The 18,621-nt window shown below is 38.7% G+C and overlaps 1 protein-coding gene across 5 annotated transcripts in view; it reads left to right on the top strand.

The window, feature by feature from the left end:
• The window catches only part of THSD7B (thrombospondin type 1 domain containing 7B), a 1,641,422-nt gene extending 1,623,114 nt beyond the window's left edge, over window positions 1-18,308 (top strand). For 2 of the 5 annotated variants that reach the window (XM_081579097.1, XM_081579098.1), the window contains exons 29-30: window positions 15,974-16,018; window positions 18,093-18,308. In XM_081579097.1, coding sequence (XP_081435223.1) covers window position 15,974 — 1 coding nt within the window. In that variant the 3' untranslated portion in view covers window positions 15,975-16,018; window positions 18,093-18,308. Of the gene's footprint in view, window positions 1-1,587; window positions 1,656-15,973; window positions 16,019-18,092 lie in introns of all 5 variants that reach the window. The other 3 variants (XM_081579094.1, XM_081579096.1, XM_081579095.1) reach the window with 2 other exon arrangements.
• The last annotated feature ends 313 nt before the right edge of the window (window positions 18,309-18,621 follow it).

Below are 18,621 nucleotides of genomic sequence, written 5' to 3'. Positions count from 1 at the left end.
TAGACAAAGTGATTCAGTTTATACACACACACACAAATTCATACACACACCCTGGAGAAGGAAATGACAACCCATTCCAGTATTCTTGCCTGGAGAAGCCCATGGATGGAGAAGCCTGGCAGGCTGTAGAGCATAGGGTCGCAAAGAGTCAGACACGACTGAAGCAACTCAGCACGCACATATCTATATGCATACACACACACATTCTTTTTCACTTTCCATTATGGGGACAGGATATAGAAAATAGTTCTCTGTGCTGTATGTAGAAGGACCTTGTTGCTTATCCATTCTATATATAAAAGCTTACAACTACTACCACCCTCCCACTTGGCAACCACACATCTGTTCTATATCTTCATGAGTCTGTTTCTGCTTCATAGTTTCATTTATATATTTTAGATTTCACATATAGTGATATCGTAGGGTATTTTTGTCTTTCTCTGACTGACTTCTCTTACTGTGTTAATGTCTAGGTCCATCCATGTTGCTGCAAATGGCATTATTTAATTCTTTTTTATGGCTGAGTACTATTCCATTGTATATTTGTAAAAATTGTCTTTATCCATTCATTTGTCAATGGACATATAGATTTTTTCCACGTCTTGGCTATTGTGAATAGTGCTGCTATGAATATAGGGGTACATGTATTTTTTTAAAGGTATTGTATGGATGTATGGCCAGGATTGGGATTGCTGGATAATTTGGTATTTCTATTTTTAGTTTTCTGAGGAACTTCCATACTGTTTCATACAGTGGCTTCAACAACTTATTCAATACATTCCCACTAACAATATAGGAAGGTTTCTTTTTCTCCATGCTCTCTCCACTATCTGTTACCTGTAGAGTATTTAATGATGGCCATTCTGACTGGTGTGAAGTGGTACCTCATTGTGGTTTTGATTTGCACTTTTCTAATAAATAGTGATGTTGAGCATCTTTTCATGTGCCTGTTGGCCATCTGTATGTCTTTGGAGAAGTGGCTACTTAAGTCTTCTGCCCACCTTTTTTAATTGGGTTGTTTTCTTGTTGTTGAGTTGTATGTATTGTTTGTACATTTTGGAAATCAAGCCCTTGCCAGTCACATAATTTGCAAATATATTCTCTCATTTGTAGGTTGGCTTTTCATTTTGTTTATGGTTTCCTTTACTGTGCAAAAAGCTTGTAAGTTTGATTAGGCCCCATTTGTTTATCTTTCTTTGTTTTTATTTCTATTGCCTTGGGAGACCTAAGAAAATATTGGTACAAATTATGTCAGAGAATGTTTTGCCTATGCTCTGTTCTAGGAGTTTTATGATATAATGTCTTATGTTCAAGTCTTTAGGCCATCTTGAGTTTATTTTTGTGTTTGGTGAGAGGATGTGTTCTAACGTCATTGATTTACATGCATCTGTCCAGCTGTCCCAGCACCCCTTGCTGAACAGAATTTTTTTTTTCATTGTATATTCTTGCCTCTTTGTCAAAGATGAATTGACCATAGGTTTGTGGGTTTATTTCACCTTCTTGGTCAGGTTTATTCCTCAGTATTTTATTTTAGGGGGTGAGATTTTAAAAGGTACTTTTTTAAAATTTCCTTTCTGGTATCTCTAGCTCCAGGGATTCCAATTTAAGCATCCAGACAACTTGACCACATGCAGGAGTAATTAAAAGAGCCCAAGGTAACTCTAATAGCAGGCAAGGCTGAGAAAATTCTAGTTCTTAAGTTTTCTTCTCAAACTGACCTATTTTTACCAAGCATGTTAAGTTGACCAGTTGGTTCAAAAAACCTATTAGTATATTTTGGATAGTAGAGCCAGGTGTCTATCTACAGTGACCAACCATAAAAGAAAATTTGATTGTCCATTCCAGGAACCTGTTTTGTAAGTGACTAGTTCCTAAAGTATATTATTCTCACAAAATGATGACTAGTTTATTGTATAGAATATATTTTATTTGATGAGCTGATCTTGAAACCAGTAAATACCTTTGAATGTTTTTAAGTGTGTTGAGACTATTTTAGTAGCTTCCTGAAATTTTTCAAAGGGTTTTTTTTAATTTTCATAAGATAAAAGTGTTACTTTGCTTTTTTCTCTAAATCGAGATATTTATATTCATCATCTGTCTCAAACTGTTTCCTTGAGTATTTTTGCCCAAGTTTTTAATCTCAATTCAAATCCAGTCTTTGTATTTTAGCTCGTACTTCCAAGGTTACACAGGTTTTTAAGTCTTTGCTCTTGGTCAGTGAAAGTTGTTAGTGGAGAAAATCAAGTGACTTTAATTCTTTCTGCCACCTATAGTGATTGAGATTGAATTTCTAGAAGTTGGATTGCTATCCAGCTATTACTTCTACAGTCATGCATTAAAAAAGTAACACCTTCAGTTATTCATTTACCTTAAAATCAAATGATTTGACCATTATGTTTGAATTGATTAATTTTATATTGTCTAGATCCTGTCTTTTAATGAAAAAATGTGAAGTGGAAAGCCTTATATGAGCTTGAGAGTAATAGGAAGCATTCACCACTAGAAAAGATGAGGAAAAGGTCTTAAATTGAAACAAAGAACATAAAGGCTTGATAGATGAGAAACTGCTCTCAAAGTAATGGCCCAGTACAGTGTAAGATAATCAGCTAGTCTATTAGTCTGTGAAAGGTGAGATGTATTCTACTTCATAGTCACATCCCCAATTCCAGATTCTATGGTTCCTTCTTCCTTAAATATCTAAAAGATTAAAAATTAAAATTTAATCAACAGTCAGTCATAAATTCTGCCCTTTTACATTTATCCCTTTCTTTCAACTTAAAAGTATGTTACGCTTAATCCATTCCTTCAACAATAAATACTTATTGTAGCCCTTTCTAGGCTCTGAGGATTGATTATATGTACCTCACTGAACTGTGAAGACAAACATAATTTTCTAGAGAATTTTTAATGTAAAAGGTCAAGGGAATCATCCCCTACTGTTTAGTGACCAAATTATATAGCTATTTGTGTATAGTATATCTATTATTTTTTTCATCCTCATTATCCACCCTTAATAATCCCCCATTGGAAGTAGCAGTTAGCTCCATATTTGGAAGCCCTACAAATCCTCCTTTCAACTGTCTATACTCAGATTAGTCTTCTTAAAACTTAGTCAAGTGATCAGCCCCTTTCCTCCTCAAATGCCAGCAGTGGCTTCCCATTGACAGCAACATGAAAGTCATGTTCTCGCTGCCTTGCAAGTCAAAAGCCTTCTACTATTTGAGCCGAAACAACTCTTTCAACTTCATTTTCTACTATTTCTCTATGCCCCAGTGTGTTGCATAGGCTTAGATGTATTTAAATTGTTGCTTTATCATTGAAGAATTTAAAATCTTATTCTACATCAAAGTCAACATTTCAAGTTTACTATACTTATGTCCATCCAAGTTGGTTGAGATACAACACTTCTTTCAATCTGTTTGTGTTGGTATATTCAGAGGTTTTAGCTCAAGATGCAAGTATCTATTAACATTTATTAGGGAAGTTTGTCATTTTATTTGTACTGCTCATGTATATTTATGCTATCCATTAAAAATACTTTTTATATTGTTATCTTTTGTAATATTTATAGGAGTTGAATATAAGGCTACAACCTCTTTCTGAAGGATAGTGTTTTGGGAGACTTTACCTTACATTAGGGTACATAGTATGGTATCTTATTTCACAAGAAAGCTTCTGCTTACATGGTTTACTCCTTACAGTTCATTCTTCTAGAATTAATTTTCATAAGTTATTGGCATTCTAACAGTTCTTCCCAATAAAAATTTAAATGCCAACTTTTCCTTATGAAACAACAGCCTGGAATAACTTGTATAAGCCGCCAGCCCTGTGGCATTTACTCCATGCTGGCATTGTAGTTACTTGTATAAACGTCTTCCACCATCTACCAAACCATAAGGGCTTGGGGGTGGGGGAGAAAAGGTATAATGACTTATTTTTTAGAGCACAAGTTTCACAAATATTTATTAACTAAGTGAATGAATCAATGAGTGGATAAGCTAAAAAAATCTATTGCCCATGATCTTTAAAGGTCAAGAAAAAATCTAATATTCACGTATGTCAAAGTGCTTTACATAGGTTGCCTTATTCGATCTTTCCAATAATCCAATAAAGTGTTGTTAATATTTAAAGAGGGAGTAAGCCATACTCAGAAAAGTTTAGTAACTTATATAAGAGTATCAGCCTAGTAAAATCAGCTTCAGATTTGCCTTAACCCCAAATGTCTTATCTCTTTCCACTGGACTTCTAGTCTCCGTAATTTCTTTTCCTTGAGTAATCCTGAAAACTCTTTAGATTCAATTTAATATCTATACCTTTTACATATTTTAGCGGATCTTCATTTCTCAAGTAAAGTAAGTTATAGACCTTGGAATAGACCTATTGATATCAAAACACTTACTGTTACATATGAGCTGCCTAAAGAATCCAAATAGGTTTTCACAGCATCTATTTCTATTAAATAGCTTGCAGAAGAGTTAGAAGATGATAGTTTTGGAGATGTTATATTTTCTCCTCCAAAATAAAAAGCTTAGGACAAGAGAGCTGCTATAACATGCCAGGTGTTAGGTATATACTTTAGATGAAAGCAATTTATAATAACATTTGGAAATGTTTTTGAGAAAATAGAGAAAAATAGTCTTCTCAAGGACTTCTTTGTTAAGATATGATCCTTTGTATGTCTGCCATAAACATTTGGGTTTCTTGAAATATTACTGATGCCCTAGCTCCCCTGGCAATAAAGATCCATGAGGTCATTTAGTGGGGTGACCATTGGGTGAGCTTTTAGTTAATCTAGACATAGTGCCTGGAAGTTACTTGGAGAAGCACATCTATTCTACCTTGCTCAGCACGATGCAGGGAATGGGCTCTCAAGTTTGAAAGTCTGAAGGTGGTGCCGCCACCTCTGAGGCTCAGCCCTTATGAGTGGCTGACTGTTAGTGTCTTCTGGTCTGAGTCCTGTGGCTTGAAATCAAGGGTGGTGAGAAGTGCCAGCACTTACCTGTCTTTTTTCACAATGAACTCACTTTTCTGGCCTAATGGGTTTATCCTTTGCTAAAATGTAAATAATCATGGAAAAGGTGACTTTAAAACTTGTCAGTCAGTGATCTCTTACATCCAGAGCTGCATAATGGTTTTCTCCCTGTGCAAACTCTAAACGTGGTAGTGGCTGTCAAGAGCGCTGCATTAGGAAGAATTATGAGGTTATTCCTGGGCTCAACAGGAAAGAAGTGTGTGATGGATGGGAGATGGCCACCACAGGCACAGGATGCCTGGGGGTGGCGGCGGCCCATGGGTCAGGCATTTATGGGTCCTGATTTAGTGTGAGTAAGATGGTCACACCTTACCTGATAGCAGAGTTGAAGAGAAAAATAACTTAAAAATGATTTCTAAATGAATTTCCTAATAAAGATCAGGAAGGAAGAAAGGAAAGGGAGCAGGGGCTTCTAAAGAAAAGTTTCCTATTTGCTGACTTTGCAGAGGGCAGGTCCCTACTCAGTTCTTCCTCTTAGGGTTCTTTTTAACCAGCCAGGAAGCTCTACAGCCACAGCTTCTTAGCAGCATTACCACATTATTCAGTGGTTGCTAACTTTTAAACTCTCTTAAAGTTCTCAGATCTCACACATTCATGTGTGTGCAAGTCACTCAGTCATGCCTGACTCTTTGTGACCCCATGGCCTATACAGTCCATGGAATTCTCCAGGCCAGAATACTGGAGTGGGTAGCCTTTCCCTTCTCCAGGGGATCTTCCCAACCCAGGAATCGAACCCAGGTCTCCCACGTTGCAGGCAGATTCTTTACCAGCTGAGCCACAAGGGAAGCCCCTCACACATTCATAGCTGTGATTTTAATACATCAATTGAGAGCTTACATGGTATGAAGAGAGACATCATGAAATGAAGCCTTTATCACAACCATCCCAACACACACCACAAAAACCCCAGGCCTACACACTAGGAGCCCCCTCTTTTTTTTTTTTCCTAGAGGTGAGCACAGTGTTCACAATTCCATACCTGTAAACTGGTATAAAAACTCAAGAACTATTTGAGCTGAATTTTCTAGGCACAGCTCCTAGAGGCTGGCCAAGTTTAGATGTCTCCTAGGCAATATTGTTTTTTCTTTGGTGGGGGGGTGGGGTCGGCAGGGATTTTATTTTTATTGAAGCATACTTACTTTACAATGTTGTGTTAGTTTCAAGTGTACAGCAAAGTGATTCAGTTTGATATATATATATATATTATGTATATATATATATATATATATATATATATATATGCGTGTGTGTGTGTATGTGTGCAAGCTCAGTTGTTGTGTCTGACTCTTTGTGACCCCATGGACTACAGCTGCCAGGCTCCCTGTCCATGGAATTTTCCAGGTGAGAATACCGGAGTGGGTTGCCATTTCTTTCTCTGTGTGTGTATAAATATATTCTTTTTCAAATTCTTTTCAATTACAGGTTATTACAAGATACTGAGTAGAATTCCTGTGCTATAATGTAGGTCCTTGTTGTTTACCTATTTCATATATAATATAGTACATATGAATAGTAGTGTGTATATATTAATCCCAGTCTCCTAATTTATCTCTAACCACCACCTCCTTTGGTAACCAATACTGTTGTCTTTTCATACTCTTCCCCACACCCCAGGACTTCATCTTCCCTTTTTTCTACTACGTAGCTTGTGTGTGCTAAGTCGCTTCAGTTATGTCCAATTCTTTTTGACCCTGTGTATTGTAGCTCACCAGGCTCCTCTGTCCGTGGGAATTCCCAGGCAAGTTCTTTACTACTAGTGCTTCTGGGAAGCCCTTAACAAATGCCAATTAGAACAAAATAATGCCATTTGCAGCAACATGGATAGACCCAGAGATTGTCATATTGAGTGAGGTAAGTCCAAGACAAATATCATGACAAATATTATAATCATTTATATGTGAAATCTAAACAAAAATGATACAAATGAACTTACCAACAGAAATACACTCACAGATACAGAAAACAAACTTATGGTTACCAGGTGGGACATTATATATTGGGAGATTGGGAGTCACATGCTTGTTATGTAGTCACAAATCATGTATGATTCTTTTGCAACCTCATGGACTGCAGCCTGCCAGGTTCCTCTGTCCATGGGATTTCCCAGGCAAGAATACTGGAGCGGGTTGCCAATTCCTTCTCCAGGCGGTCTTTCTGACCCAGGGATCGAACCCAAGTCTCCTGCACTGGCAGACAGATTCTTTACCGCTGAGCATACGTAAATAATCAGGATCACTGCTTAGCACAGGGAACTCTATTCAACACTTTATAATGACCTATATAGGAAAGGAATCTGACAAAGTGTGGATATATGTATGTGTATAACTGATTAACTTTGCTGAACAGCAGAAACTAACAACATTGTAAATCAACTATACGCTAATAAAATAATTTTTTTTAGAGAAGCCAATTCCTCAAAAAAAAAAAAAAAAGAGTGGATTTCCAAATGTAAACTGTTGTACAGAGAATGGACAAACAACAAGGTCTGACTGTATAACACAGGGAATTATATTCAATATCTTGTGATAAACTATAATGGAAAAGAAAATGAAAAAGAACTTATATACATATAACTAAATCACTGTGCTAAACAGCAGAAATTAACAACATTGTAAATCAACTATATTTCAATAAAATAATTTTTTTAAAAAGGGAATTGCGGTAGGCAGGGCTAAGATGGCAGAGGAATAGGATGGGGAGACCACTCTTTCCTCCACAAATTTATCGAAAGAACATCTGAACGCTGAGCAAACTTCACAAAACTACTTCTGAACGCTGGCAGAGGACGTCAGACATCCACAAAGACAGCGCATTATCTTCAAAAGGAGGTAGGAGAAATTATAAAAGATAAAAAGAGAGACAAAAGAGTTAGGGACGGAGACCCGTCCAGGGGAGGGAGTCGTAAAAGAGGAGAAATTTCCAAGCACCAGGAAACCCTCTCACCGGCGGGTTTGGGGGAAGATTTCGAATCTCGGAGGGCAACATAACTGGGAGAAAAAAAATAAATCAAACCCACAGATTACGTGCCTAAAGGCAACTCCCAGCAAAGAACCCCAGACGCTCGCAGCCGCCACCAGCAAGTGGGGGCTGAACGGAGAGGAGCGGGCGGCACTGCCTAGGGTAAGGACAAGGCCCGAATGCCCTGAGGGCAATCTGATAGAGCTAACCTGAGATAGTAACCTAAACTGTGGGACAGCCAGAGAGAGAGAACTATCCCGCGAAAAGCTCAAATCTAAGGCACTGCCAGCCCGCTCACAGAACAAAGGACTGAGCGATACATGAGGAGAGCTAGCCAGTTGCGGACCGCCCCACCCCGCCGCCAGACACAGCAGGCAGGCGGGGCCAGCCAGAGCCGGAAAGGGGCAAACTCGGCCCCAGAGAGGGCACCCCCTACCAAACTGCAAACAGGCTCCCAGTTTCTAAGCAAAGACTGCCTGAGATCCTGGAGGGTCGCAGCCAGAGACCAGCTCCCCAGAACCGACACAAAGCACACCAGAGCCGGGCGCGCCCGTAAACCGAGGCGGGGACCAGGGAGGTGATAAGTCGCACCGCCCCAACAGGGGAGAGTGCACTCGCCAACCTCCTGGCCGCCTGAGCAGCTCCGACCAGGAACAGCACAAACCGCGGGCGCAACCGAGTCTGCGCCTTTGTGGAGTACCCGGGAACCTGAACCTGAGCGGCTTAGACCTGGGAAGTGCACGCATCTCAGGGCCCACTCCCCGGCCGAGTAACCTGAAGCCTGAGCAGGGTAGACGGGGAAAGCACACACGCCGTGAGCAGGGGCAAACCCAGTGCGGCCGAGACACTGCGAGCTCACCATACACACGCCAGTGATATAGGTTTGCAGTGTTCCTCCCTCCCCACAGTATGACTGAACAAGCGAACCTAAAGAGACCACCTCCGCCCCTTTGTGGCAGGGCGGAAATTAGATACTGAAGAGACCTCCAAACAGAAGCCAAATAAACAGAGGGAAGCGCGTTGGAAGTGACAGGCCAACAGATTAAAATCCCTGTAGTTAACACAGACTGCATTGAAAGGGGCCTATAGATCTTGAAAAGTATAAGCAGGAACAAGGATCTATCTGAAACTGAACAGACGCCACACTGCTCACAACAGCTCCAGAGAAAGTCCGGGATATATATTTCTACTATTATCTTTTTTTTTTTTTTTTTTTTCTTTTCTTTTTCTTTCTTTTTCTTTAAGTCCTCTATTACACCTTTAACTTTCACTTTCATTTTCATAACCCACTATTACCTTGCAAAAAAAAAAACCCTATTTTTAAAACAAACTGCATACATATATCTTATACCTTTTGTGGTTTATTTTTTTTACTGTTTTTTTTCCTGTTTTACTTTTTTTACTGTTTTTTTTTTTTACTGTTTTACAGTTTTTTTCTTTTTACACTGTTTCCTTTTTTCTTTTTTTATATTGTATGTTTTATAAGAGTCTAACCTCTACTCTAGATTTTTAATCTTTGTTTTACATATTTGATATCAATTTTGTACATTTAAGAATCCAATCTTTAGTACCCATTTTTACTCAGGAGTGTGTGATTACTGGCTTGATTACTCTCTCCCCCTATTGACACTCTTTCTTCTCCACCAGGGAACCTCTATCTCCCACCCTCCCCCTTCTCTTCTCAACCCAATTCTGTGAATCTCTGAGGATGTTCTGGGTACCGGAGAACACTTCGGGAACAGAATACTGCCCAGATCTCTCTCTCCCCTCCGGATTCCTCCCTTTCTACTCATGCTCACCTCTATTACCTTCCTCCCCCCTCTCTATGTATCTCTGTGAACCGCTCTGAGGGTTCCAGACTGTGGAGAGCACAGAGGAAGTGCTTACTGGCTAGATTGCTCTCTCCACATTTGAATTCCCCTCTTCCCCTCCTGGTCACCTCACCCCCCCCTTCACCTCTCCAAGTAACTCAGTGAACCTTTCTGGGTATCCCTCACTGTGGAGAATCTTTTCACCATTAACCTAAAAGTTTTATTATTGAGGCTGTATGGATGGAGAAGTCTTGAGGCTACTGCAAGAATAAGACTGAAAGCCAGGGGAAACATTAATTAATAAGAGATCATCCAATAGCCTCCACATATACACTGAAACCAAGCTCCACCCAGGAGCCAATAAGTTCCAGAGCAAGACATACCATGCAAATTCTCCAGCAACACAGGAACATAGCCCTGAGCATCAATATACAGGCTGCCCAGAGGCACACCAAATCCATAGACATCTCAAAACTCAATACTGGACACTCCATTGCACTCTAGAGAGAAGAAATCCAGCTCCACCCACCAGAACACCGACACAAGCTCCCCCAACCAGGAAGCCTTGATAAGCCACCCGTTCAGCCCCACCCACAGTGAGGAACCTCCACAATAAAGAGGAACCTCAAACTACCAGAATACAGAAAGGCCACGCCTAACACAGCAATCTAAACAAGATGAAAAGGCAGAGAAATACTCAGCAAGTAAAGGAAAATGAGAAATGCCCACCAAACCAAACAAAAGAGGAGGAGATAGGGAATCTATCTGAAAAAGAATTTAGAATAATGATAATAAAAATGATCCAAAATCTTGAAAGCAAAATGGAGTTATAGATAAATAGCCTGGAGACAAGGATTGAGAAGATGCAAGAAATGTTTATCAAGGACCTGGAAGAAATAAAAAGGAGTCAATATATAATGAATAATGAAATAAAGGAGATAAAAGACACTCTGAGGGAACCAACAATAGAATAATGGAGGCAGAAGATAGGATAAGTGAGGTAGAAGATAGAATGATGGAAATAAACGAAGCAGAGAGGAAAAAAGAAAAAAGACTCAAAAGAAATGAGGAAAACCTCAGGGACCTCTGGGACAATATGAAACACCCCAACATTCGAATCATAGGAGTCCCAGAAGAAGAAGATAAAAGGAAAGGCCATGAAAAAATACTCGAGGAGATAATAGTTGAAAATTTCCCTAAAATGAGGAAGGAAATAGTCACAGAAGTCCAAGAAACCCAGAGAGTCCCAAACAGGATAAACCCAAGGTGAAACACCCCAAGACACATATTAATCAAATTAACAAAGATCAAACACAAAGAACAAATATTAAAAGCAGCAAGGGAAAAACAACAAATAACACACAAGGGGATCCCCATAAAGATAACAGCTGATCTTTCAATAGAAACCCTTCAGGCTAGAAGGGAATGGCATGACATACTTAGAGTAATGAAAGAGAATAATCTACAACCCAGATTACTGTACCCAGCAAGGATCTCATTCAGATATGAAGGAGAATTCAAAAGCTTTACAGACAAGCAAGAGCTGAGGGAATTCAGCACCACCAAACCAGCTCTCCAACAAATGCTAAAGGATCTTCTCTAAACAGGAAACACAGAAAGGGTGTTTAAACACAAACTCAAAACAACAAAGTAAATCGCAATGGGATCATACTTATCAATAATTACCTTAAATGTAAATGGGTTGAATGCCCCAACCAAAAGACAAAGGCTGGCTGAATGGATACAAAAACAAGACCCCTATATATGCTGTCTACAAGAACCTACCTCAAAACTAGGGACACATACAGGCTGAAAGTGAAGGGATGGAAAAACATATTTCATGCAAACGGAGACCAAAAGAAAGCAGGAGTCGCAATACTCATTTCAGATAAAATAGACTTTAAAATAAAGGCTGTGAAAAGGGACAAAGAAGGACACTACATAATGATCAAAGGATCAATCCAAGAAGAATATGTAACAATTATAAATATATATGCACCCAACATAGGAGCACCACAATATATAAGGCAAATACTAACAAGTATGAAAGGGGAAATTAACAATAACACAATAATAGTGGGAGACTTTAATACTCCACTCACACATATGGATAGATCAACTAAACAGAAAATTAACAAGGAAACACAAACTTTAAATGATACAATAGACAAATTAGATTTAATTGATATTTACAGGACTTTCCACCCCAAAACAATCAATTTCACCTTTTTCTCAAGTGCACACGGAAATTTCTCCAAGATAGATCACATCCTGGGCCATAAATCTAGCCTTGGTAAATTCCAAAAAATTGAAATCATCCCAGCCATCTTCTCTGACCACAATGCAGTAAGATTAGACCTCAATTACAGGAAAAACACTAGTAAAAAATCCAACATATGGAGGCTAAACAACACACTTCTGAATAACCAACAAATCACAGAAGAAATCAAAAAAGAAATCAAAATATACATAGAAACAAATGAAAATGAAAACACAACAACCCAAAACCTATGGGACACTGTAAAAGCAATGCTAAGGAGAAGGTTCATAGCAATACAGGCGTACCTCAAGAAACAAGAAAAAAATCAAATAAATAAACTAACTCTACATCTAAAACAACTAGAGAAGGAAGAAATGAAGAACCGCAGGGTCAGTAGAAGGAAAGAAATCTTAAAAATTAGGGCAGGAATAAATGCAAAAGAAACAAAAGAGACCATAGCAAAAATAAACAAAACTAAAAGCTGGTTTTTTGAGAAGATAAACAAAATTGACAAACCATCAGCCAGACTCATCAAGAAACAAAGGGAGAAGAATCAGATCAACAAAATTAGAAATGAAAATGGAGAGATCACAACAGACTACACAGAAATACAAAGGATCATAAGAGACTACTACCAAAAGCTATATGCCAATAAAATGGACAACTTGGAAGAAATGGACAAATTCTTAGAAAAGTGTAACTTGCCAAAACTGAACCAGGAAGAAATAGAAGATCTTAACAGACCCATCACAAGCACGGAAATCGAAACTATAATCAGAAATCTTCCAGTAAACAAAAGCCCAGGACCAGACGGCTTCACAGCTGAATTCTATCAAAAATTTAGAGAAGAGCTAACACCTATCCTACTCAAACTCTTAGAGAAAATTGAAGATGGTAAACTTCCAAACTCATTCTATGAGGCCACCATCACCCTAATTCCAAAACCAGACAAAGATGCCACAAAAAAAGAAAACTACAGGCCAATGTCACTGATGAACATAGATGCAAAAATCCTTAATAAAATTCTAGCAAACAGAAGCCAACATCATATTAAAAAGATCATACATCATGACCAAGTGGGCTTTATCCCAGGAATGCAAGGTTTCTTTAACATCCACAAATCAATCAATGTTTACACCACATTAACAAATTGAAAGATAAAAACCATATGATTATCTCAATAGATGCAGAAAAAGCCTTTGACAAAATTCAACATCCATTTATGATAAAAACCCTCCAGAAAGCAGGAATAGAAGGAACATACCTCAACATAATAAAAGCTATATATGACAAACCCACAGCAAACATTATCCTCAATGGTGAAAAATTGAAAGCATTTCCCCTAAAGTCAGGAACAAGGCAAGGATGCCCAATTTCACCACTACTATTCAACATAGTTTTGGAAGTTTTGGCCACAGCAATCAGAGCGGAACAAGAAATAAAAGGAATACAGATAGGAAAAGAAGAAGTAAAACTCTCACTGTTTGCAGATGACATGATCCTCTACATGGAAAACCTTAAAGATTCTACCAGAAAATTACTAGAGCTAATCAGTGAATATAGTAAAGTTGCAGGATATAAAATTAACACACAGAAATCCCTTGCATTCCTATACACCAATAATGAGAAAACAGAAAGAGAAATTAAGGAAACAATACCATTCACCATTGCAACAAAAAGAATAAAATACTTAGAAATATATTTACCTAAAGAAACAAAAGACTTATATATAGAAAACTATAAAACACTGATGAAAGAAATCAAAGAGGACACAAACAGATGGAGAAATATACCGTGTTCATGGACTGGAAGAATTAATATAGTGAAAATGAGTATACTACCCAAAGCAATCTATAGATTCAATGCAATCCCTATCAAGCTACCAATGGTATTTTTCACAGAACTAGAACAAATCATTTCACAATTTGTATGGAAATAAAAGAAACCTCGAATAGCCAAAGCAATCTTGAGAAAGAAGAATGGAACTGGAGGAATCAACCTGCCTGACTTCAGGCTCTACTACAAAGCCACAGTCATTAAGACATTATGGTACTGGCACAAAGATAGAAATACAGATCAATGGAACAAAATAGAAAGCCCAGAGATAAACCCACGCACCTATGGACACCTTATCTTCGACAAAGGAGGCAAGAATATACAATGGAGAAAAGACAATCTCTTTAACAAGTGGTGCTGGGAAAACTTGTCAACCACTTGTAAAAGAATGAAACTAGAACACTTCCTAACACCATACACAAAAATAAACTCAAAATGGATTAAAGATCTAAACGTAAGACCAGAAATTATAAAACTCCTAGAGGAAAACATAGGCAAAACACTCTCTGACATAAATCACAGCAGGATCCTCCATGACCCACCTCCCAGAATATTGGAAATAAAAGCAAAAATAAACAAATGGGACCTAATTAAAATTATAAGCTTTTGCACAACAAAGGAAACTATAAGCAAGGTGAAAAGACAGCCTTCAGAATGGGAGAAAATAATAGCAAATGAAGCAACAGACAAACAATTAATCTCAAAAATACACAAGCAACTCTTGCAGCTGAATTCCAGAAAAATAAACGACCCAATCAAAAAATGGGCCAAAGAACTAAACAGACTTTTCTCCAAAGAAGACATACAGATGGCTAACAAACACATGAAAAGATGCTCAACATCACTCATTATTAGAGAGATGCAAATCAAAACCACAATGAGGTACCATTTCACACCAGTCAGAATGGCTGCTATCCAAAAGTCTACAAGCAATAAATGCTGGAGAGGGTGTGGAGAAAAGGGAACCCTCTTACACTGTTGGTGGGAATGCAAACTAGTACAGCCACTATGGAGAACAGTGTGGAGATTCCTTTAAAAACTGGGAATAGAACTGCCATATGACCCAGCAACCCCACTGCTGGGCATACACACTGAGGAAACCAGAATTGAAAGAGACGCTTGTACCCCAATGTTCATCGCAGCACTGTTTACAATAGCCAGGACATGGAAGCAACCTAGATGTCCATCAGCAGACGAATGGATAAGGAAGCTGTGGTACATATACACAATGGAATATTACTCAGCCATTAAAAAAAAATTCATTTGAATCGGTTCTATTGAGATGGATGAAACTGGAGCCCATTATACAGAGTGAAGTAAGCCAGAAAGAAAAACACCAATACAGTATACTAATGCATATATATGGAATTTGAAAGATGGTAACGATAACCCTTTATGCGAGACAGAATAAGAGACACAGATGCATAGAACAGTCTTATGGACTCTGAGGGAGAAAGTGAGGGTGGGACGTTCTGGGAGAATAGCATTGAAACATGTATATTATCATATGTGAAACAGAACACCATTCCATGTTAGATGCATGAGACAAATGCTCAGGACTGGGGCAATGGGATGACCCAGAGGGATGGGATGAGGAGGGAGGTGGGAGGTGGGTCCAGGAAGGGGAACACATGTAAACCCATGGCTGATTCATGTCAATGTATGGCAAAAACTACTACAATATTGTAAAGTAATTAGCCCCCAACTAAAATAAATAAATTTATTAAAAAAAAAAAAAGTGAATTGCCAGAAACTCTGGAAACACCTTCATTTTTTGCTCCTCTCTTTTCTTCCCCTAAAACAGCAGGAGGTGGGGGACGCAGAAGATCCCTGTGGTCATTCCAAATGAAATTCCTCTTATTCTTTTGGACATTAGGACACCTTCTACTACCATCCCTAGGGTGGATGATAGACAAACTGTCACTTCCACTTTGTTGTAAATTCTCATCTGTGTGAGTTTTTAGTCCCTTTAAATGCAGATTAGTGTGCTCTGGACCCAAGCTGGAGCCTGGCAGTGTACTAGAGCCACTGGATTCTACATATATATTAATATAGACAAATTTGGATGTTATACAGATAATTATGCAGTCCCTGCTCTTTGAGAAGGGGAACAGGCCTAGGGTGAGTATACCTCTGCAGTGAATTTTGAAGCTTATTTCTGCCTCTCCATTGTTGAGGATGTTTTTGCCTGCAGCCCATGTCCAGCACTCAGTCATGCACAGCCACCCACAGTATGCCGGGTGTGGACACTGTAGGATCTCTGGTTCCTGTCAGTAGGCTTTTTAGAAATCATTTCTAATTCACCTCTTCAACATCCATAAATTGCTTCTAGCATCTATAAATTGTTTCTAGCCTCTATAAATTGCTTCAAAGTTTCTCTCCTGAATTAGAACCTCAGTATTTTAAACTAGGAGACTCTCCCTATAAAAAAATGTTATCAAACTTGTGTCTCTTTTGTGGTAAAATTCATGCATCATACAATTCTCAACTTTTTAGTCATTAAGTAAAAGAAGCCAGACACAAAAAGCCACACATACTGTATGATTCCATAGGAAATATCCAGAATAGGCAAATTTACAGAGGCAGAAAGTTGATAGGTGGTTGCCAGGGGTAGAGAATGCCTTATACACCTTCTAAAGGCCCCCATCATCTCCAAATACCATCACATTAAGGGTTAAGATTTTAACACATGATTGAGGGAAGGGTAATGCAAATATTGAGTCCATGACAGTTCCTAATTACTCCCTTTACAATACACTGCATTTTGTAAAATATATAGCCTTATATAACGCATTACACTAGTCTTCTCCTTTGTTGGTTTCTCAGAGCTGTCTTAAGGAATGGTATTTGGAAAGAAAGTGTCCCAAAGGCTACCTGTTCCAAAGTGTAGACTGCTTAGTGGGAAGAGTTTCCCTTTGGGGTAATGATTATGCAATGTTGCAACATAATGTTCAAAATGCCACTCAATTGTACAGATTAAAATGTTTGTTTTTAATTTACATTCACTCAAAATATTAAAAATTATATGTACAGACAAAAGAGTTGTCTCTACCAAGTGCCTAATTAATAATGTGGATACAAGGAGAATGCACTGAAGGGTTAAAAGTGTTTTTCCTGTGTGTACTAGATACATTTGGATTCTAGGCTCTGCCACTCACTTAGTGACTTGAGGAAGGTAATAACCTCTCTAGTCCTTCTCGGTTAAGTGGTAATGATAATCCCAATGCCTCCTCCTCTCACTTTTGGCCTGGGATTTATTGAGGTGTTTTATGTAAAGTGCTCAGCACAGGGCTTGGCACTTAGTATGTGCATCCAATTAATAACATGCTGCAATAAAATAAATAGTATAGAAATTTGGAGACAAAGCCAGAGGTGGCTCCCTCTTGGTGAAGACAACTCAAAGAGAGTTGGGCTCTGAAGGCATGGCAAAGCCTAGACACTGAGGACGGAAGAGAGACAGAATGATGGTGGGGAAGGCAGTGTGTAGCAGAATTAAACTGTAAATACTCATTAGTTGACATCACCCACACTGAGAATCAAAAGGCATAATGAAGCATGGTTTGCCCCAGATTTGGGACATCACTGAGAGTTTGGGGAGTGTAACTCAATTTCAGCTTCTCTCTGTGTGAGAAGCAAGAACAGCCCTCTCTAACCTGGCAAAGATGTCAGACTCAGGGAGCACAGAGACAGGAAGAGAATGGTTTTGCCTGGTACAACATCAGTGAAATTCTCCTGACAGACTCTGGTGACTTGGCGGCTAGATGCCAGGTTTCAAGCCAGAGCAGAAGTGTGTTTACTTAAAAACAGCAAAGTAAAGCAAGAGAATCTGGCTGTTCTAGCTACTTATGATGTTAAAACATCTGCGCTGTGGAGGTCTTAGTAGCTTAGGAATTAGTGAGCAGCAGATGTTCGCATTACAGCATATAAACAAAGGAAAGTGGCCCTTTACCAAGTTCATTGTTTCCACTAAATTATTTTTAAGATTTTGGGGAAAAAAAAAAAAAAAGGCTTCTCCTGGTTTAAGGGTTAAAGTAAGGGTTAAAGTACACCAGTATTCCAAAAAGGAACCTGCCAGTCCAGAGAAATTAGTCTTTTTGTCTAACCACTCGGATTTCTGTACCTCACAGTTTTCTTTGGCTGATGAAACAGAGCTCTGTGAATGTTCTTCATCTCAGGAATTCTTTTCCCTTTACAGCAAGAAGCCAAAACCACATCAAAGCACACCTCCCCAACAGAAGCCTCTGACCTTAGCCTACGATGGAGACTTAGACATGTAACCTGGAAAAAGAAATCCAAATGTAGACATCAACTGCCTTAACCGCTTTCTATTTTGTAGCTCTCAGACTTCTCAGTTTTTTGAGGAATCTCATGGTGTGATATACTGGGCAGAATACAAATACTGCAAAAGTAATATTGCCTCAACTTCATTTGGACATGGAGTCAAGGATTATTAGGTCTGCCATTTTGCTTTCCAGTTGTTTTGGGGTGTGAGTGTTTAATGTTTTTGATTTTCCCAAGGGACCTGAAAACCCTTCTCTTCCTATTTGGAAATGGGAGGAAGAAAACATGATGGAATTCCCACAGACTTAAGTAAATTTTATCCTCAGCAGCATGATGACAATCCAGAGAGTCCAAGGCTTTTACTGTAAATGATCAGTCTGACACTGCATTCTTATGCACTATATTAGTGCAAATCCTTATTCTTCCCATACTTCAACACTGAG

The sequence above is a fragment of the Giraffa tippelskirchi genome, chromosome 3 (assembly GCF_054371585.1).
Source record: "Giraffa tippelskirchi isolate mGirTip1 chromosome 3, T2T-mGirTip1v1.2.pri, whole genome shotgun sequence".
NCBI classification, from domain to species: domain Eukaryota; kingdom Metazoa; phylum Chordata; class Mammalia; order Artiodactyla; family Giraffidae; genus Giraffa; species Giraffa tippelskirchi.
The sequence above is the reverse complement of the archived record's forward strand: the minus strand, read 5'-3'. Positions and strand labels throughout refer to the sequence as shown.